The sequence below is a fragment of the Peromyscus eremicus genome, chromosome 4 (genome assembly GCF_949786415.1).
Source record: "Peromyscus eremicus chromosome 4, PerEre_H2_v1, whole genome shotgun sequence".
In the NCBI taxonomy this organism is placed as follows: domain Eukaryota; kingdom Metazoa; phylum Chordata; class Mammalia; order Rodentia; family Cricetidae; genus Peromyscus; species Peromyscus eremicus.
The window spans coordinates 69,085,349-69,104,741 of NC_081419.1; the positions used below are offsets into that span (position 1 = coordinate 69,085,349).

Below are 19,393 nucleotides of genomic sequence, written 5' to 3' on the forward strand. Positions count from 1 at the left end.
GTCCTCCTCTAGCAGGCCTGGTGCCACTGTCTGTAGCAAAGAGAGTTTTACTACTTGCAAGGCAGTGCCTTTGATCTCAGCACACTTGGCTGTGCCCACGCTGAAGGGATCCCCCGGGGGTCTGAACCGAGTGGCCTGCCCTCCAGGAGTGAGGCACTGGCTAGTGTTTTCTGTCCCAGCTCCTGAGCCTGCCATTTGCCCTGGGCCTCAGTCCATAGTTTTGTGAAGTACTCTCCACGGGCCCTCTATGAGGAAGTCCTGCAGCCCACCAGCCAAGGTGGCCCTGTCACTGAATTGCATGCCATCTATGCACAAGGAGCATCTTCAGGTTTGAGGTGTGTGTTCATCCCTGCAGCAAAAGCTGAGTTCAACGTTGAAATTCTCTTGGCCCCAGGCCCACAGGAGCTCCTGGGAGAGCACCATATCTACCAAGACCAGGACAGCAAGCCCACCTCACCACAGCCCAGAGGAGTCCAGAGAAAAATCATCTGCTGCTGCCTGATCTGCAGAGACTCAGCCTCCAGCATAGCTGGTCGGTCCCTCGACACTCAAAGATGCTGAGGCTGAGAGGGTAAGAAACCAGATGGGCAGCACAGAGCAGGGTACACACTCACACCCAGGCTCGCCTCCTGCCTAGCACATCCTCAGTGGCTAGGTCACCTCTCACAGCTTGGGCATGATGGAGCGGACAGTTACTCCAGGTCCCTGACCCATCTCTAGCACCAAGGGAATTGCAAGGGTACCCCAAAGCAGGAGTAGAAGGTTATGATGGTTAACACGGACTGTCACCTTGGCAGGGTCTAGAGTTACCTAGGAGACAAGCCTCCGGCCAAGTCTGTAAGGAAGTTTCTAGGTTGGGTTAACTGCAGAGGGAAGATGTGCCCTATACGTGGGCATCACCACCCCATAGGCTGGGATCCCAGAATAAAATCCAGAAGGTAAGCAGAGTACCAGCATGCATCTCTCTCTGCATGACCATGTGACCAGCTGCCTGAAGCTCCTGCCACCATGCCTTTCCCCCCTTGATAGATTGCACCTCCAAACTGAGCCAGAAGAAACCGTTCCTTCCCTAAGACGCTTTTGCCCGGCCATTTGTCATAGCGAGGAGAAAAGTAACAAATAGAAAGAATTAACAAGCAGCTTCGGAAAGCATTCCATCTCCACTCCGGAAGTGGAGTTGTGATCTGCCTGCAGCCAGCTTGGCTTCGTTACTAAGGGTTTATAGATCAGGGCTTTTGGAGGAAGGAAACCATCCTAGCCAATACCAATGCCCGCAGTGGACTGTACCCTGAGACGCCTGGCTGTTTAGACTCAAGAGGCCGAGGCCTCTCCAAGAACCATGAGCAGAGGCCCCACGCAAACAGCGGGTTTAGGATCTGGGGCAGCAAAGCTCGGGGACAGCCTTGTTCCTGGGGAGCAGTAACACTCAGCTCAGACCCCAGGGGGACTTCTCGAGCATGAACACAGTCAAGTGTGTTGTGGCCAAGGACACACTGGCTTGACTTTCGGGGGTGAGGGGTGTGGGTAGGGGAGCCAGGAGAAGTCAACTCCCAGAGGCATGGTGAGAAGTCCCAGGGCAGCACAGGGTCACTCTGTGTTGGGATGGCAAGGAGTTAGATCTGGGGAAAGGAGGGAGACTGACTTAAGAGGCAGCTAAGAATCTTCAAATGCTAGCGCTCCACCAAGGAGTCCTCAAGCTGCTCGTCACTGCTCAGCCATGAAGGAACCAGAACAGTCTGGGCCTCTCGATTGGTCACAAAGTTAAAATGCAAACCAATGACAGTGAATACTGTTACCAGCGCCCAAAGGGAAGAGGTATGTTTGTGACAGTACAGTTACCTATTTCCTATCCTTAAACGGCCATCTTGGGTTTGGGGCTACTCAGAAAAGACCTTACCAGACTCAAAGTTGAACTAACAGAACGTGGTCAGTTATTTTTTCCATGGTTGGTCTAAGGAGATGGAGAGGAGTTTTCATGTCAAAAAGCTCAGGTATTGTCCTGAGCAGAACTCAGTTTTCACACCCACCTCAAAGGCCTCACTGGACCAAGATTTGAGGACCCAGGTTCTTCGCTCTCTCACACAGACTCATCTTGACCCTCCAAAGCGTGTCTTCCTACCTCTGTCAAATTCAAAGCTCTCTCAACCTTTCCTCTGGCCTCTGCTTCATGTTTCTGGAAAGGTACTCTGGGAGTGTCCCTGACCTTAGCCCCCCTCACCCAAGGGCTTCAGTGACAACCTCTGCACCAACCCCTGAAGGGCTGTGGGTAAGTAGCGGGACATCTCAGGGCTTCCAGATCACTGACCACAATCAGTGGGCTGGAGATTGAACCCAGGACTTTGTGCGTGGCATGTAGGTTCTCTACCACTGCGTTACATCCCCAGATCTCAGGACTCACTGACCTTACTGCTGACAGCCACAGAAGTGGGAAGAACTTTTTGGTTTCTGAAACCAGGATGGGCTTGGGAGTCAGCAGCCCTCTATCCCTCCCATAGCAGCCACAGTTAGAGTCGGGGTGAGGGGTGGGTCACTCACAAATAGCAGCAGACACCTGTTCTCTCGGACAGCCCCACAGCAGCCCAGGAAGCCCAGAAGAAACAGTAGGCCGCCCATGGCCAGGACGATGTAGGCGCCGGTAGTCAGCAGGGGGTTGGTAGCCACAATCTCCCGGAAGCCAGTGGGATCCACGAGGACCCAGATGCCAACGCCCAGCAGGCAGGCTCCTCCCAGCTGTCCATAGGCGGGCATGGAGAAAAGAGGACAGACAGACAGTGAAGTTAGACGTTCCTTCCACACCCTCCCCTCAGTGAGGCCTGGGCCTGAAGTGCTGAGACCTGCAGGGTTAGGCAGGATCTCAACATGCTGAGCCTGAATCTCCACAGCTCACAGGCCATTTTGAGTCTCCGTGGGACTCAACGTGGCCTGTGGCCTTCAGCATAGCTCATACCCTCTCAATTTATTTTCTGACCTGTGTGTCACCTCAGGCTGTGAAGGACTGTGCCACAGAGGGTTTATTTGTGACTTTCATATGCTTCTTAAAATGTCACAGCTCCAAGCTTAGGAGGTTTCCACACTGTGGCCCAGAGGAGGCCATTGACTTGCAAAAGGTCACCTCTCAAGTTCACGGCAGAGTCAAGGCTGCAGCCTAGATCTCCCTGACACTGAGCAAGCTCACAGTGGCCACGCTAGTGGCAGGGTTTGCCCAATGAACTCCCATTTTTTGTTGTTTTGTTTTGTTTTTTTGAGACAAGAGTTCTCTGTGTGTATGTAGGCTTGGCTGTCCTGGAACTCACTCTGTAGACCAGGTTGGTCTTGAAGTCACAGAGATCCAGCTGCCTCGGCTCTCAAGTGCTGGGATTCAAAGCGTGCATCACCACTGCCTGGCTGAACTCCCATTCTTAAGTACGTGCCCAAAGCCTCTCACTGATGTCTTTGCATGGCCCATCTCTCTCTCCATGCCTTGCTCATCTTGGGAGAGAAGCGGCTTAAGCTGGAGCAGGGGTTGTGTCTTATGTGTATTAGCTGTGTGACTTTAAGTAAAGTGGCTTTAAGTAAAACTCTTTCTGAGCCTTGGCACCCTCATGGTTAACTAGCAGTTTGAATTCCCACTTCCCACATCAGAGCAGTCACAACAGATTTCAGTGGTCAGGACATTCCATTTCTCTTGAGTATGGACAGTATTGGAAGTGGGTCTGCTCTGTGTGGAACTGGGTTGACATTGAATCTGGGGCCTAACAGGGCCTGATGTTCCCGGTGGCACAGGTGAAGAACAGCAGGTAGGTTGGGGGGGGCGGGGGCACTGCCGCCTCTGGCTTACTCAGCAGGCCTGTAAGCTGTGGACAGAGCTGAAAGGCTGGGTAAAAACCATTGGCAGGTGCATCAGATGGGGTGGGTGGAGAGACTGGAGGAGAAGAGGGCAGGCCGTAGGAGAGGCCAGAGCGGATTGTTGCACCCTAACTTTTGCCTCAGTTTCCCCAAAAATCCTCCAGGAAGGTCTGCTCCTCTCATCACTCTGGGTGGCTTTGGAGTTTAATAGTCATCTGCTGAGAGCTGACAAGGAGGGTCCAGGCATGGGAAAAATGGGCTGGGGTCCCCAGCTAGGAGAATGCCACTTTGTCTATAGGCTGCCTAGCTCCAAGGTCCGGGAGTGGGTTCCAAGGAAACACAAGATGTGAAATGGGACAGGCAGAAATGCAGACAGCCTGCCACTGCTAGCAAAGGGATTATTCTTCCAGGACTGTCCCCAGGGGCCAGTGGTGGTGTCTGAGCTAGAGAGCCAGGCTTGGTCAGGGAAGCCCGTGGAGGCCCAAGAAGTGGGGGGTGGGGCTCTGCTACTGGAAGGGGCTGAGGGCCTGAGCAGGGAATTGGGTGGGCTGCTAGCATGGAAGAGGCTTCCTGACGCCAGGGCCTCTGCCCCTTCACACCCAGCCCATGGTTTGGAGGGAGATGGACCAACTTGTGCTGTGCAGGCCACATTCCAGTCACCTTGTTCATTATCTTGCTAAATTTAAAAAAAAAACAACCTGTTTTAGTGAGTCATTAAGAGATGAAGATGTCAGCCAGGTGGTGGAGGCGCACGCCTTTAATGCCAGCACTCAGGAGGCAGAGGCAGGCAGATCTCTAAGTTCAAGACCAGCCTGGTCCAGGACATCCAGGCCTACACAGAGAAACTCTGTCTTAAAAAACAAAACAAACAAACAAAAAAAGAGAGATTAAGATGTTGAGGTTCAGAGTGATGAAATGTGTTTCCAAGCCGCAGAGCTGGGGTGCCAAGGCAGGCTCCTCTGAGAAGCTTCCAGTTACACAGATGGTTACAAGGCTGGCTTGATGGTGTTGGGGGGCATGGTAAGTAGGGGTGTGTGTGTGTGTGTGTGTGTGTGTGTGAGTGTGTGTGTGTGTGTGTACATGCATGTGTGTGATGTGGAAGTGAAAAGTCAACCCTAGATGTTGTTCTCCAGGAGCCAGCCACACTTTTTGGGACAGCGTTAGGTTAGGCCAAGCCCCGGGGATGTCTCCCAGAGCTGGAGTTACGAGCATGTACCATCACATTTGGCTTTTTATGTGGGTTCTAGGCACTGAACTCGGGTTGTAAATGAGCCATCTCCCTAGTCCCTCTAGCCTGTCCTTCGCCAGAGGCTGTCCCATCTCAGGGCCTGGTTGAAATGTCTGCTGTGATGGGAACAGAGGTGGGGACTCAGGAACAGGGCAGTCAATGCCAGGCCTACCCAGAAGCCCACTCACTGGTCAGGCTCATCTAACTCTGGGTACTTAGCTTCCTGTGGCCATTTTAGGGAGGAGGCTAGGCTTGTCACCAGCAGAGACCAGAGACCCAGGGGAGACCCGGGGAGACCCAGAGGATACCCAGGGGAGACCCAGAGGATACCCAGAGGAGGCCCAGGGGAGACCCAGGGGAGACCCAGGGGCACTTACAAAAACGAAGAAGTTGAAAACGAACATCAGATACTTCATGCAGCTCAGACAGTCGCCCTCCATGGTGTTCCGCCTAGAAAACACAAGGCCACTCAATTCCTCACCTGGAGACACCCAGACTCCTCCAGCTGGAGCCCAGCCCAGCCCCACCCAGGAGCCCCAGTCCCAACTCCTCTCTCAAGGGTGAAGATTGGCTCCTTGTTGGGTCAGCACTGGGTGAGGACAGCTGGAACTTTAATCTGGCACTTTAATTCTTATTCTCTAGTTCCCTGGCTCTGGTCTGCCACCATCCTCTGAAGTGCATGCCACACACCACACCACACACAGACACACATTACACACTCCATATGTTTTACCCCCCCCCCACACACTATATATATATATATATATATATATATATATATATATATATATATCTCACACAAACATACACGCATACTATTACACTCCATATATTATGTACAAACACACACACACACACACACACACACAAATAGGTGCCAAGAAAGAGACTGTCCATGGAGTGTAAGGTCCATTGTGGTGGTCCTCACTCCACTGAGTTCCAGAATGTGGGGGAACAGCTATAATGAAGGCCGTGAGGACAGACCACTCCTACCACCCTCAAGGCTGCCCAAATCACACAGTCTCTGTGGGTTTTTGCTTTAGAGTCTAGACCCCAAATGGCCCCGAAATGCCAGGCTCCCTGGAGACTTGCAGAGGTGGAGGATTAAAAAGCTGAACCCTTGCAGGGTCCCCCTCCGTACCTAGCTGAAGGCTCCGTCCTGTCAGCTCCTCCCTCTTGCCCAGACACTCCCTGAACCCCAGGGACCTGCGGCAGCATGGAGGGAGGAAGGGGCAGTTTACAGGATGGGGTTTTCACTGGGAGGCATGGCTGCAGTCAGTAGTTCTCTAACTGGGTCCCCTGAGGCCAGGCAAACCCTGGTTATCTTCAGTATTCTCCACCCCTACTCGGCCCGGGACTCAGCCCTTCATCTCCAGCAGGCTTAGAGCACAGTGTCTTAGGTTGGAAGTCGACAAGCTCCCTGGGGAGGAAACCCTGTTTTCAGATTGCTCGGGAGAATGATGGATGTCTGATAAAGGAAGGCCGTTACGTAGATAAAGTCCTCCAATCCTGGCCTAGAGGCATGGCATGGCCTTCCTCAAGACAACCCCAGGAGACAGGAGCGACAGCCTGGACCTGCTGCCCAGAGAGCCCTCATCCAAGCCTCTGAGGGTCCTAGGCTTACAGTTGCATGCCATGCAACTTACTGCTTCAAGTAGAATAGAAGCTTGAGGCTTTGAGGGGTGCTTAGGTCTGACACAACCAAGTGCTGACTTAGGATTGGCCTGGGTACCTTACGTCACCAGCACATCACTGAAAGTCATCATTCTTCCCGAAGAGTTGAGAAGTATTAATGTGGCCAATGACATGTAGCCAGCCAGTGATGGACCTTGCCTGGGGCAGCCCAGCAACCTGTGGGCACCACCTGCTGTGGGTGCTGTGTGGTTATTCAAAAGTACACATGGGCCTTGGGGAGACGTGCTTCCCCAAGAGCCATGGCCAGTGTGTTCACTGAGACACTTCCAGTGTCCAGGACAGACTGGCACAGTGTTATCAATTAACACAACTTCATCAGTGAGTGCATGAACGCATGGTGGAAAAGAGAAATAAAAGACAGAATGGCAGAGTCAGTAACTAGAAACTGAAGGGGACAGATGACAGAGAGTGTGATCAAGGAGGGGTACGGGAAAGGATTCACAGACTGGACAGAGTCAGAGTTGGGGTCAGTGTCGGGGGAGTGGAAGTGTCACCTGGGTAGCTCTCCGGGGGTCAGCAGGACGAAGTCTCCTAGTCAGAGGGACTGAGGTGTGTCTCTCACCAGCCCAGCTTGTCCTAGAAGAGAAAGTTGACCGTTACAGGATATTGGGCACTGAGGTACCACGAACGCAGGGCTCTGGATGTGCACACCGGCGACAGCTTGCTAACTGGCCATGGCACTAATGAAGAAGCTGTCAAGACCTGAGGCCATGCCGGCTGGGGAGGGCTGCTGCTCTGGTTATCTCCTTCCTACACAGCTGTCCCCAGTACCCTGCTGGCTGCACACGAGCCATGTCTTCATGTGGTTTCTGCCATGGTCTTCATCAGTGCTGCCCTGAGGTGGCAGGCTTGGGTGGCCACCCATCTGATGCCACCTGGGCATCTATCACACCTCTGCAGCAGGGCCATGCCACCAAGTCCTTCCCAGCTACCACAGGCTGCCATCAGGGAGAAGTCTGATGCAGAGAGCCTTTCTTGGTTCTGCATGAAGATTTGCTGGAAGGTTCCTCTAGAGAGCCTGTTCCCAGCAGTGCAAAGGAAACTGGGCTCACTCTGTGGAGGCTTTTGTTGATCACCCGTGTGTGTGTGGGGGGGGGGGGGGGAGGTCTACAGCCCAGACCTACTTACAGGCGGTGTTAGAGAACAGACCCAGGAGAAGGTCTGTACTCTGCCAGTGGAGCTGGGGGTTGAGAGTTCTTCCCAGGAGAGATGGGAGGATTTTAAGGTCTTCAAACACCTGCTCAGATGCTCTTCCTCAAGTGAAAGCCCACTTGGGGCCAGTGAAGTATATTCTGGGTGACAGATTCTCCTTTTTCCTACCATCCCTTCTTTTACTCATCCACCAGGCAACTGATTCATCTGTCTACCTATCCACCCATCCATCCATCCATCCACCCACTCATCCATCCACAATACATCTATCCATCCATCCACCCACCCATCCATGCACAGTCCACCTATCCATTCATCCACCCATCTACCTACCCTCCCATCATCCAACTATCCACCCACCCATCCATTCACACTTCCACAGGGATAGTTCACTGGACAAGATGAAGTCACCTGACTTGTCATAGCTCTGGTGTCATTCAAGAGGTGTGACTCTGCAGCTAATCCATACTTGGCCATGAGACTTAGAGGAGCAGGGCTGGGGCATAGTTTCCCAAGTGCTCCTCTTCCCCTGCCGGATCCCAGCCCTGGTTCAGCACCATCACACTTGTCTATCATCCCAGGCCATGGTCCTAATTGTGCCGTGCATCATTTTCCTCTGAATACAACTGCTGAGGGCAGGGAATGTGGGTTGCACAGGAGCCAACCCAGTGTCTAGGAGGAGTGGGTGGCCAGCACTTACCTCCTCACCAAGGAGCACCCACCACATATATGCTGTCTGCTGGCACACAGGGCTCCCCATCTTTGAGGCTGAACCCCACCTGTTGCCCCATTCCTCCTCTCTGTTCTCCTGGGGGAGCCTGTCCCACAGTCTGGCTCCTGTCTGCCTAGAAAATATGGCTCCAATCATTTCATCACTGCTTCTTAGAGCCTGGGACAGCCCCTGCCTTACCAAGTCCTTTGGGACGTTGGGACAGTCACTCTGAGAACTGCAATGTCAGTTTTGAAAACAAACTGGGGAGAAAGAATCAATAGTGCCAGAGGAGAGAGAAGACGTGGGAGGCTGAGGCCCTGTGGCTCTCAGAGTTATCACACATCAGGAGTAAATGGATGTCTGACCCAGATCACTGGTTATGTGTGGAGCCGGGTGTGGGGAGGACCGTGGAGGCAGCGCATGGTCGGCATGGGTACAAATGGCTTTGTCCTAAGTGGCCCCACATTCAGATGAATTGTTCCATACTGTGCCAATTAATAGTAACTATAAGATAGAGCCTGTGTTTATCAAGTGCCTGGCTCTGCGCGGCCCTCTCCTGTGTTCTCTTATTCAATATTTACCTAGGAGATGGGTCCCAGTATCCCCTCTTACAAGTAAGGAAACTGAGTTAGAGATGATAACTAAGTTGCCTGAGTTCACCGATCTGCTTAGTAAGATCTTTCTGATCCAGACATGGGTCATTTAACTGAAAACCAGAACAGTGTCCATGGGACATGAAGGCAGAGAAAGCCCTGAGAGAGGAAGAGCCGTGCCTTGGTCCCCAATATCCCTGACCTGAGCTGAGTAGCCAAGCACAGAGCCTGGGAAAGATGCTCTTTTCCTCCCCTGAGCCAGCTGGAGGCTGTAGGGGCAGGACCCAGCTCTGCCATCCCCTGACAGATGGGAGCCCCTAGGCCCAGGGAGGGCAGGGATGGGGCTGAGGTTATGCAGCACCCTGGGGCTTTCCTCAGCAGGCTCCTGCCTGGGCCGGACAGCTTTATTAATCTTGCCCCTCTCATGGCCCCAGATGGCAGCTTGGCCCATCTGCAGGGATATGGGGCTGGGAGGGGTGCTCTGAGTAAGAATAGCTGGGTTCATAAATCACTCCTTTTGCCTTTACTGCCTCCAGAGAGGATGCCGAGACCCCATCTGAGGAAGCACACCCAGGCCTAGTTTATCCTGTATATACCTGTGCCAGCAGAGGGTGCTGTGGTCCAGGGCAGAGCCATTGCTGGGTCCCAGTGCAACGAGTGTTCAGATTCTACTCCAACAAGCGTGTGTGTGCGTGTGTGTGTGTGTGTGTGTGTGTGTGTGTGTGTGTGTGTGTGTGTTCCTGTCTCCTCTCCTCTGGAGGAGCCTGTACCCCTCACCTGGAACATGAAGACACTCAGCTCCAACTCCCTATGCCCTGCCCATGGTCACTGCCAGGATGGAAGAGCCTGATTAGCTGCAAAGATCCGAACACCCAGCACATTCATTTCTTCTCCTCCCTTCTCCCAGTACCTACTGGAGCCAGCCGTGGGCTTGGTCCAGTGGAGGCCAGTGGCTGTATTCTCCCTCACGGCCACCACCACCACTCAATCCTCAGAGAACGGTGTTAACAGCGACATCTCCTGAGTGTCCTGGACATGCCAGGACAGACACAGAATAATGTGCTCCAGCCCAGTGTGTCTTGAGGGGGCCTGGCGGTTTTCAGGGGCCGGGGAGAGACAGTGAAAGGACTGACTTTTTTTTAAAATGGAAGCTGATAATGATGCCAGGGCCTGTAAGCTCACTTGATCCTCAGCAAAAAGCTGAGCCAAGTGCATGATCTTGTCACTAACTGGATGAAGCCACGAAGCCGGCAAGTGGCTGGAAGGTCCCAGAACTGGAAAAGCCATACACAGCTGAGTGGGGCCCTGAAACCCACACTAACATGTAAAGCACTTGTGGGAACAGCACCAGTCTTGGCCACCAAGTTCTGGCTAGGGGGTGGGGAGGGCTCCTTTGCTCACTGACTGTGCCTCTGGGCCTCTTCCCAAGACAGACGGGCTGGGCTCATAAACAAGCAATTGGCCCGAAATCCCGGGGAGTCTGCCCATGGCACAGGGCAGACACAAGGAAGGGGGGTGGTGGTGAAAGTCTAATTAGGCTCCAGAGGGGCGGTGCCTGAGGGGAGGGCTGCTGTAGTGAAACTGAATTCAAAGGACAGCCTTTCCTGCTGGGTGCTCAGTGAGCCGTGAATGTCTGGGGGACAAGGGACAAGGCAGCATCTGGGAGGCCCCATCAAACTTGTGAGTTCAGCCAGGTTTGGGGTTCTGCCGTCGCCCCTGCGCCGCGGCATTCAGACCCTTCCTGGGGTCCCACCCACCAGGGAATTCTCAAAGACAGCAACTTGGTGAGGACTGTCTCCCAGTTCTCGTTTCACAAGGCACACGCATGCCCAGAACCCCAAGCCCTGACAGCCTGCTGCCCGGCCCTTTACCCTGCATCCTCCTCAGAACTGTACTTTGTCTTGGGCTGACACTCCAAAGCACTTGGCACACTGTCCTCGCTGGGTTCTCCACGCTGGGAGGTGGCATTCCTGTGTTTCAGATGAGGACATGGCTCATCAGTCCAAACACACTAGAGGTCGGAGGAACTACTGAGACAAAGTTCTCTTTCCCAGGCTAAGTCCTCCAGGGAGGTGACTCCAGGGACAGCCAGCCTGCTGAACTCGCTGTAGTCCTAAGGGCTGGGCTTTACATCAGCTGCAGAAGCCCAGGTCCCAGGCCTTGCTCAGCAGGTCCTCTCTGTCTCATAGTGGCTGCGCCTCACCCTCATCTGCTCTCCCTTCCTACCTCTCATCCCTCAGAGCCTGGTTGGAACGAAACACTTTGAAAGGCTTAGTGATCCATCCCAAAATACTCAGTGCTGTTGCTGGGGCAACCTGGCCCATCACACATCCAAGACTGAAATGTTGAATGGGTTCACGGGTATTAAGAGGGCCTGGGAACTGGGAGGGCAGGGGCACAGGTCTGAGTGAGAGGGAGGGGGTAGGGGACCCCAGGAATTCCTAATGGAGCTGCCCCCAGCCCCCGCAGGAAAAGGCAAGAAGGCTCCTGGTCATTGATTGCTGTGACTAAGTGTCTGACAGGCTCAAACAGGTGACATGGAGAAGTCAGGCAGACGGACAGACAAGGAACTCGCTGGCTGAGAGAATGTGGTGGGCTGGGCTGGGGGCTGTTTTGAAGGAACTCCCCACTTGCAGATGGAAAAGGGAATCTGCATTTCCCTGTGGATGCTGGCATTGTCTCATCTGATCTCACCATAACCCCACAGAGTAGGTTTGCCGTCATCCCTGGCTGACAGCTGAGGAGCCGACCAGAGAAGTGAAGTAACCTGCCCAAAGCCACACAGCTGCTAAGCGGCAGGCTGCAAGCCAGGGCTGCATGGCTCCTAAACCAGTGCTCTTCCTACCCAGTCTGCCTGTCAGGAAGCATGTCAGGAAACATGGTGCCAGCCAGTCACTCACAGCAGCTAACAGGAGGCATGTGCACAGACCTCAGGTCCCAGCCCACTAACCAACCAAGGGTAGCCATTGCAGCTCCCTTTCTCAGATGAGAAAACTGAGGCCTGAATTAGCACTGTCTCTACACAGCCAATGGGTCTTAAAGATCTTCAGAGAGGACAGACTCACTCTTGTGCCCCTGCAGGTGGGGAAGTTCTTTCTGGTATCTAACCAAATTCACACCTGCTTTACATCAATCACAGCCCAACTCTGCACCAATCCTTTGGCCTGACAGCTCCAGAAGCCCTTTACTTCACGATCTCACTGGATTCTTACAACGTCCAGGGAGGCCAAGGGGAGTAGCTGTTTTGTGGAGAGAAGGGTCCAGAGAGGTTAAGGAGCCGAGCTGAGGCGGCACAGCTACACTTGGAATTGTTTGCTTTGGCCCAGGCGCTTGGCTTTCAATTTTCCTGCCAAGATGATGTCATGGTTCCTTCAGCCCCCTGTACCTATCAGCATTCTGTGCATCTCACCACCTGCCTCTCTCTGCAATGAGTTTCGTCCCCTCTTGCCCTAACTGCTGGGACACTGTCAGACTCCGGCCGGGGCTGGGGCTGTCTCCCCAGAGGCAGCAGATGCCTTCCTGGTGCAGAGACAGCAGTTCTGGGCCCTTTCCTTCCCGTACCAGCTCCTCGGCCCCACGGCTGCCTTCCCACAGCCCAGGGCCAGGAACCGCCTTGGTAGCAGAGACAGAACACAGGCCTGAAGGGCTCACTGGATAGTAAGTGGGGGAGGGCATGTACAGCTCCAGGGCAGCTACAATCCATTCTACTCACGTGCCCCAAAGAGGGATGGCTGAGACCTGAGCAAAAGAGGACGGAGTGCAGGTATCAGGCTCAAAGGATGGAGGAGGCAGATAAGGAAAGAAGCTGGCCTGTGACAGAACCCCAGCAAGGCCCAAAGGAAGATGAATCACGGAGTCTGAGGCCAGGCCTAGTGGAAGGTGGGAGGGAGAGAGGGAGGCAGGGCCCTCTTTTCTTTCTTCCCCAGCTCAGTGGGTAAAGGTGCCCGCCACCTCATGATGTAAGCCTAATGACACAAGTCAGGTCCCTGGAACCTGCGTCAAGGAAGAGAGACGTGACTACAACATTGTTCTCTAACTCCATAGGATGGCTATGGCACGTACATCCCCCATAATAATACTGGTTAATAACATAAATTAAAAAAAAAGAAAAGCAGCAGCCCAGCTGTTCCCTGGAGTCATCAAGAAAGATGTGTGGAGTGAATGGGTAGGGGAGGGTGGGAAGGAGACAGGCAAGGGCTTAGACGTGCAGGAGGCTGGTCACCATCCCCATGACACTCAGGCTCCCAGGCAGGGGTGGGGGGAGATGCTGGCTCTCCTGGGTAGTGCTCTAGCAGGATCTCCTACTTCGTTCTGGCTTTTATCCCACATGCCTAGGACCAGAAGCAGTACAGATTTCTGGAATTCGGGTTATTTGAGCACCGCTAACCCCTGATATCCAAACCCCGAACTTCTTGAGTATCACATGAGCTCTCCAGAAGCTTGGTGCTTCAGATTTTCAGATGGGCAAGTGTGGCTCTGAGGCGGCGAAACTGTCATCCTTGTCATCATCCGCTCGGCTCCTCCCATTGGCTGGTGCTGGCAGGTGGGAGGAGCTAAGGGAATAGACGAGGAGGGACTTGAAGGGGACAAGAGAGGTGGGGCCAAAGCTTGTGAACTGATGACTCCCCACACTGGCAAGGCATACTTGGGGCTCTGCTGCTGTCTAGTTTGGGTCACGGCCTATCAGTCCTGCCAGAGAATGCCATCATAGAGAGCCAGAGTGGAGCTGAGTGGGCCTGGCTCTGAGATTGTCTGGCTTCAGAGAAACACTGAACAGGAGTTGGGGCTGTATCAGTGGTTGCCTGGTTTTAAGGAACAACGAGGGACTCACCAGAGGGTTAGACATGAGTGTAGGAAAGGAGACTGAGGCAATAATGGTGATGTTAAGAATGAGAAGACACGGTGACACACATGCTTACTAAGTGCTGGGCACAAATGTCAACACGGCGTCTAGTAACTCATTTAATTCCTGTGACAACCCACGCAGTGGGTATAATTATTATGTTTGTTTTATAGATCAGAGAGGTGAAGTGATGTGCCTGGAGTAGCACAGCTCTTGGGTCAACATTTGAACCCAGACAGTCTGGTTCCATCTGGCACCTAGGCTGGGACAGTGAGTGTTGGTGGTATCTCAAAGCTGGAAGAGCAAGGCATGGAGCTGTCCAAAATTAGAAAGTCCACCTCAAAGAACACGGCGTGGTGGCAACCTGGGGACCCAGGGTCTTGCCACAGCCTGTAAGGGAAGAGAGCCCTAGCTGGAGAATTGTCTTGATTGTTGATTGATGTGGAAAGACCCAGTTTACTAGGGGTGGTATCATTCCCCAGGCTGGGCCCTGAGCTGTGTAAGAGTCAAGAGAGCCAGCTGAGCAGAAGCAGTCAGCAGCATGGGTGCACTGGTTTTCCTTGCTCTTGACTGTGGATGTGGTAATGACCAGCTGTTTCAGGCTCTGTGCCTCTGTGGGTTCTCTGCAATGATGGTCTGTCCCCTGGAATTATAAGCTAAATAAAGCCTTTCTTCCTTAAGGTGCTTTGGGTTAGATTGTTTTACTATAGCAACTGAAATGAGACTAGAACAATGGTCAAGAGCAGTAGACATCCCAGTGGGATCCTCTCCCCGCTCATCACCTTGTCTGACCTCAGCTGTTCTGAGCCCAAATGCTCCTGCGGTCCCCGGAGTCATCAGAATGTTCATTGTCCACACAGGAGGAAGCAGGGAAGTTCTCCAGAAGTGAGCCATTATCTCAACTCCTTAGGAAGCAAAGCTTTAGCCATGCCCCTAGGCCACACCCTGAGGTCTCAGGTCCCACAAGGCCACACAACAGGGCCAGCAGGCCTTAGAATGGTCCTTTTGGAAATGGATTTGTGTTCTGCACGTGGTGTGAACAGACTTCATCCCTTGAAATCCAAGGCTGGGCCACGCCCAGGTCCTCAGCAACACCTCGAGTACTCAGCAGGCACAGGGGTTAAGAGTTAATTTCACTAAAGCAGAGAGAAGACAGTCTGCTGTGAATGTTGAATCGCTGCACTGCCTACACCACACACAGGGCCATATGGTGTGTGTGTATGTGTGTGTGTGTGTGTGTGTGTGTGTGTGTGTGTGTGTGTGTATGCACACACACATCTTAGCTGGGTAGGGAAAGTCACACACATGCTCACATGCTCACATGACAGCTAGAGTGTGGTCTCCAGGAATGTGTCCCTTCTAAGTCCCTGTCAGGTGCTAGAGAGGGCTCCGGAAGCACCATGCCATGTCCAGTCAGGCAAAATAGGAACTTCCTCACAGTTCCTAAGGATGTAAGGGACTCCACAGCCAAGTTTAGACTCCAAGGCCAGCCAGCTACCTCTGGGGCTTTGCCAAGCTCTATCCTCTTGGTCTTGGGTCCCGGGTGGCAGGCTCTATCTCTGGCCCTCCATCTGACTTTCAGCTCTTGGTCCCTGTTGGTACTTCTTCTCCCTTCTAAATGAACATGTGTGTGCATGCAGTTGCACACATGCGTGTACACACACACACACACACACACACACACACACACACACACACGAACCAACCTCTTACCAACTCAGCTGGACCACATCTCTTACTGAAGCCTCATGTGGGGCCTGGACATCAGTCCCCTAGCCTTGCCCTGGGGCTGTGACCCCCAGAGGGAGGCAGCTGCCTTTCATTTAGAGGCTCTGCATGCGGGCATCCCTGTGCAAAGCCACTTACTGAGGTGGCCTGAGAAGTACAGGGCCCTGCTGAGATCAGGAGGCCTGGGAGCCTCCTCACTGGGAGAGGAAGGATGTGAGAGATGTTTCATTTCCTCACTCTGCCTGGTAATTAGGGGACAGGAAGACCCCACAGACTCCGAGGAGTTCCCAGGGCCCACAGGAACACTGCTGCACATTTGCTGTGCTGGGTGCCCGAGGGGAGGAGCAAGCTTCAAAGCGGGCCATCCGGAGTGGATCCGGCCCTGCCTGAGGGTGGGTGCTGTGTGAACTTGAGCGAATCATTTCATGTCTGAGCCCCATACAGTGACTCCAGAGACAGCAGAGGATCCTGGTGCTTGCACACTGCAAGAATGGCTGATGATAACCTGTGTATGACCTGCACACCGCGCCTGCCCAGGCCCTTCTCTCCTTGACTCCTGCACACCATTCTGAGACTCTCTGCTGTGCAGTATGCGTGTGTTTGCTTGGCCTTGTCACAGAGGGCCCAAGAACCCCTCCTTCCTGGCTCTGTCCCCACTAGGTGTCCAGTTACTTCAGAGAGGGCTGATAGAAAGCTCAGAGGGGACAGAGACCTCGTCTGTTTGACCAATGGAGAATTCCGGTCTTGAGTGTGATGTCTGCTGCAGAGAGGGCCTAGTGGATGCTGGGACAAGGAAAAAAGAGACAAGAAGGGAAGGGAAGGAATCTGGGCCTGGGCTTCGGTCACGTGCTACGATCTGGCCGTGGCTAAACCCTCCTGGGAGACGCGGGACCAGCTGCACAAACTGTGAGGCCCAACCTAGAGAGTGGTCCCAGGTTCAGATGTGGCACATCCCCGTAGGTCCAGCACTGGGGAGAACAAGGGAGGAAGGTTGTGAGTTCCAGGTTAGCTACACAGTCAGAGTCTAGGCCAGCTAGGGTCTATAACAAAACTCGTCTGCTTTACACTATTGAGATAGGATCCGAGAGGTGGACAGGCTTGTCAACATCACACAGCACGAAACGGCTTACTGGTGATCTTATGCACCGAATCTCACAAGAGGCCCCTCCTCAGAACCCTCGGTGCCTTCCAAAAGATACCCAGCACCACACATTTCTGCAACTTGGAGGACCCTGCCCAGAGGTGAGTGTGAGAGAGGACAGCGGCCTCGGACTCACCTCTTACCTCACACATTCCTGAAAACATTTTTTTTTTTCATTTTACCTCAAAATCCATCCACAGTTGTGTAACGTCAAAGTCAGGCTGCTGCTTCCAGATCTGGAAAGTGCCAGGGTGTTGTGGGAAGCCCAGTGCTAATTCCTGAGTCCTAAGAGGAGCTCCCCAGCCCTGTGGAAACCAAGCACCTGTTTGAAAAGTACTGCCCCTGCACAGCCTCCTCAGCGGCTTGCACTGCCCAGCTGAGGTCAGGTTCATGCCTCTTCCCTGTCTCTCTCCCTCAGGATGAGGGCAGACCCAGAGGGCAGGGAACCTGGAGTTCGGGACACTGGATGTCATGCATCTTCCTGCTGCAGCAGGCAGAGGAAGCATGGTTAACCTGCTTAGACAGTCAGCTTCACTGCCGAGTTCACTGCTCCTGTGGGGGACCATGGCCGGGGTCTTGGGGGCATTGGATATGGGGGAGGGGTCTCCGATGGTAAGGGGTGGAGCATGGTTTACGTTTGGGGGTCTGCTTTGCAAAACTAGGTCTGAATCTAGAAAGATTCGTGGTCTGTTGGACTGCTCTGTGTGTGTGTGTGTGTGTGTGTGTGTGTGTGTGTGGGCACGCCCATACACATCTCTGTGTGTGAATGTATATCCATATACATGTGTGTGTGAGTGCATGCCTATACACGTCTGTGCCTGTGTGTGTGTGTGCATGCGTGTGTGCGTGCGTGCGTGTGTGTGTGGGGGGTGTGTGTGTGCATGTGTATGCACAAGTAGGAACCCAGGCGACACTATAGTCAGTGGACATGTGCACCTGTGTACCCATTCCCAGAGTAAAGTGAAGGCCAGTAGGAGCTGGGCACGCGGTGGAGCACCTGCCTGTGATGGTCAAGATAGCCACACAAGTCCACTTTCCAATGCAAACAGAGCCGCCTAATCTCAGAGCCTGGTACAGTGGCCCCCATTAACACTAATTAGGATAAATTGGAGTCTTTGTCACCTCCTAATTGCAGGGAACAGACTGCACAAAACCTATGTGCCCTTCTTGTTCCAGCTGGCAAGGTGACCTCCGGGTGACCACAGGCTTCTGGTACTCTCTTTATCCCACAGGACTCTAGATGACACGATTGTCCAGGGGACAATGTGACAGAAGCTTAGGGTGTCCCCACTGCTCCGACTGCTTCACTTGGGTGAGGGGTGAAACTGGGTCCCCCAGGGAAAGGGCTGTGGGGGCGGGAGAGTGAGTGACAGCCTGAGCCACAAGAGGGTCCCCGGGGCTCCCCAGCCCTGGCCGACAGCTCTGTCCCCAGAAGGACAGAGGGCCATCCACTGCATAACAGCAAAGCCACTGCTGGCTCTGGACCCCTCCTGTACGACACGCCCCACTCCAGTCAGTGGCTATCAGAGGCCCAAATCTTGAAGACATGTGAAGACCTGGTATGGTTCCATTGTGACTTCCATGTCACCAGGTCCTTCTCCAGATACCACGGCCCACAGCTACAGTCTTCAGAAACCCAGCCAAGCCATTTGGGGGCCCCCAGTTACTTGGCTACAGCCCTGGGCCACTGAGCAGGCTTACCCCACAAGACATGTACTCAAAGCCCCTCCCCTGAGGACCAAGAATCCCCTCTGCTCCTTTAGGGCCAATGTTCTCCTGTGGGTCCACCCGGTGTCCCCACTGTCCTCAGGTCCCAAATCAGGAAGTCTGTCTGTCCACAGGCCCAGCTCTGCTTCAAAGAGACAGCTCGCTGCTTGCTCTTTTCTGCCTGGAATCTAGAGAGGTCTTATAGCAGAGGTCTTTTTTTTTTTTTTTTTTTTTTTTACCTATATTCAAAACTATGTCCACTATTAGCTGACTCCTGAGGTTTTCAATTCTGTTCTTTACATTACATTTGTTTCTATTTTTTAAAACAAGGACTGTACATATACTTCATGAAATTAAATCATTGTCCATTAACCCTCATGTTCCAAGCCTATGGTGGGCCTGTGCTCCTTTGTCAGCCCAGAGAGCTCCCGCTGACTCTGCAAGGCTCACTGTAATGTTTCTTCTGTCATGAAGGCTTCCCCGATTTCTCCACTACAGGCAGAGGTCCCTTTTGCTCAGTTCTGGTCCACATTTTAGAGCCAGAGAAGAGCGGGCATCAGAGACCCCCAGGCTACACAGCAAGGTCCAAAGGTGGCTCACATGGGTGACTTTCACAGCACAGACCCTGGAACCTTGCTGCCTGGTTCCCTCCAACCCTCCCGCCCTCCATCTTGCCTTCCCAGAGCCTGTGTCTCTCTGTTCTCCCTCACAGGAACGAGCCAGGGTGATCTCCCAGCCTCTGGGGATATAGATCACTGTGACACCTGCA

At 53.4% G+C, this 19,393-nt stretch overlaps 1 protein-coding gene across 1 annotated transcript in view; it reads right to left on the reverse strand.

The window, feature by feature from the left end:
- Positions 1–19,393, reverse strand: part of Tspan18 (tetraspanin 18) — a 141,744-nt gene that overhangs the window by 15,332 nt on the left and 107,019 nt on the right. The window contains exons 3-5 of the mRNA XM_059260981.1: positions 7,243–7,324; positions 5,431–5,503; positions 2,536–2,730 (exon numbers count right to left, since the gene is read on the reverse strand). Coding sequence (XP_059116964.1) covers positions 2,536–2,730; positions 5,431–5,493 — 258 coding nt within the window. The 5' untranslated portion in view covers positions 5,494–5,503; positions 7,243–7,324. The remainder of the gene's footprint in view (positions 1–2,535; positions 2,731–5,430; positions 5,504–7,242; positions 7,325–19,393) is intronic.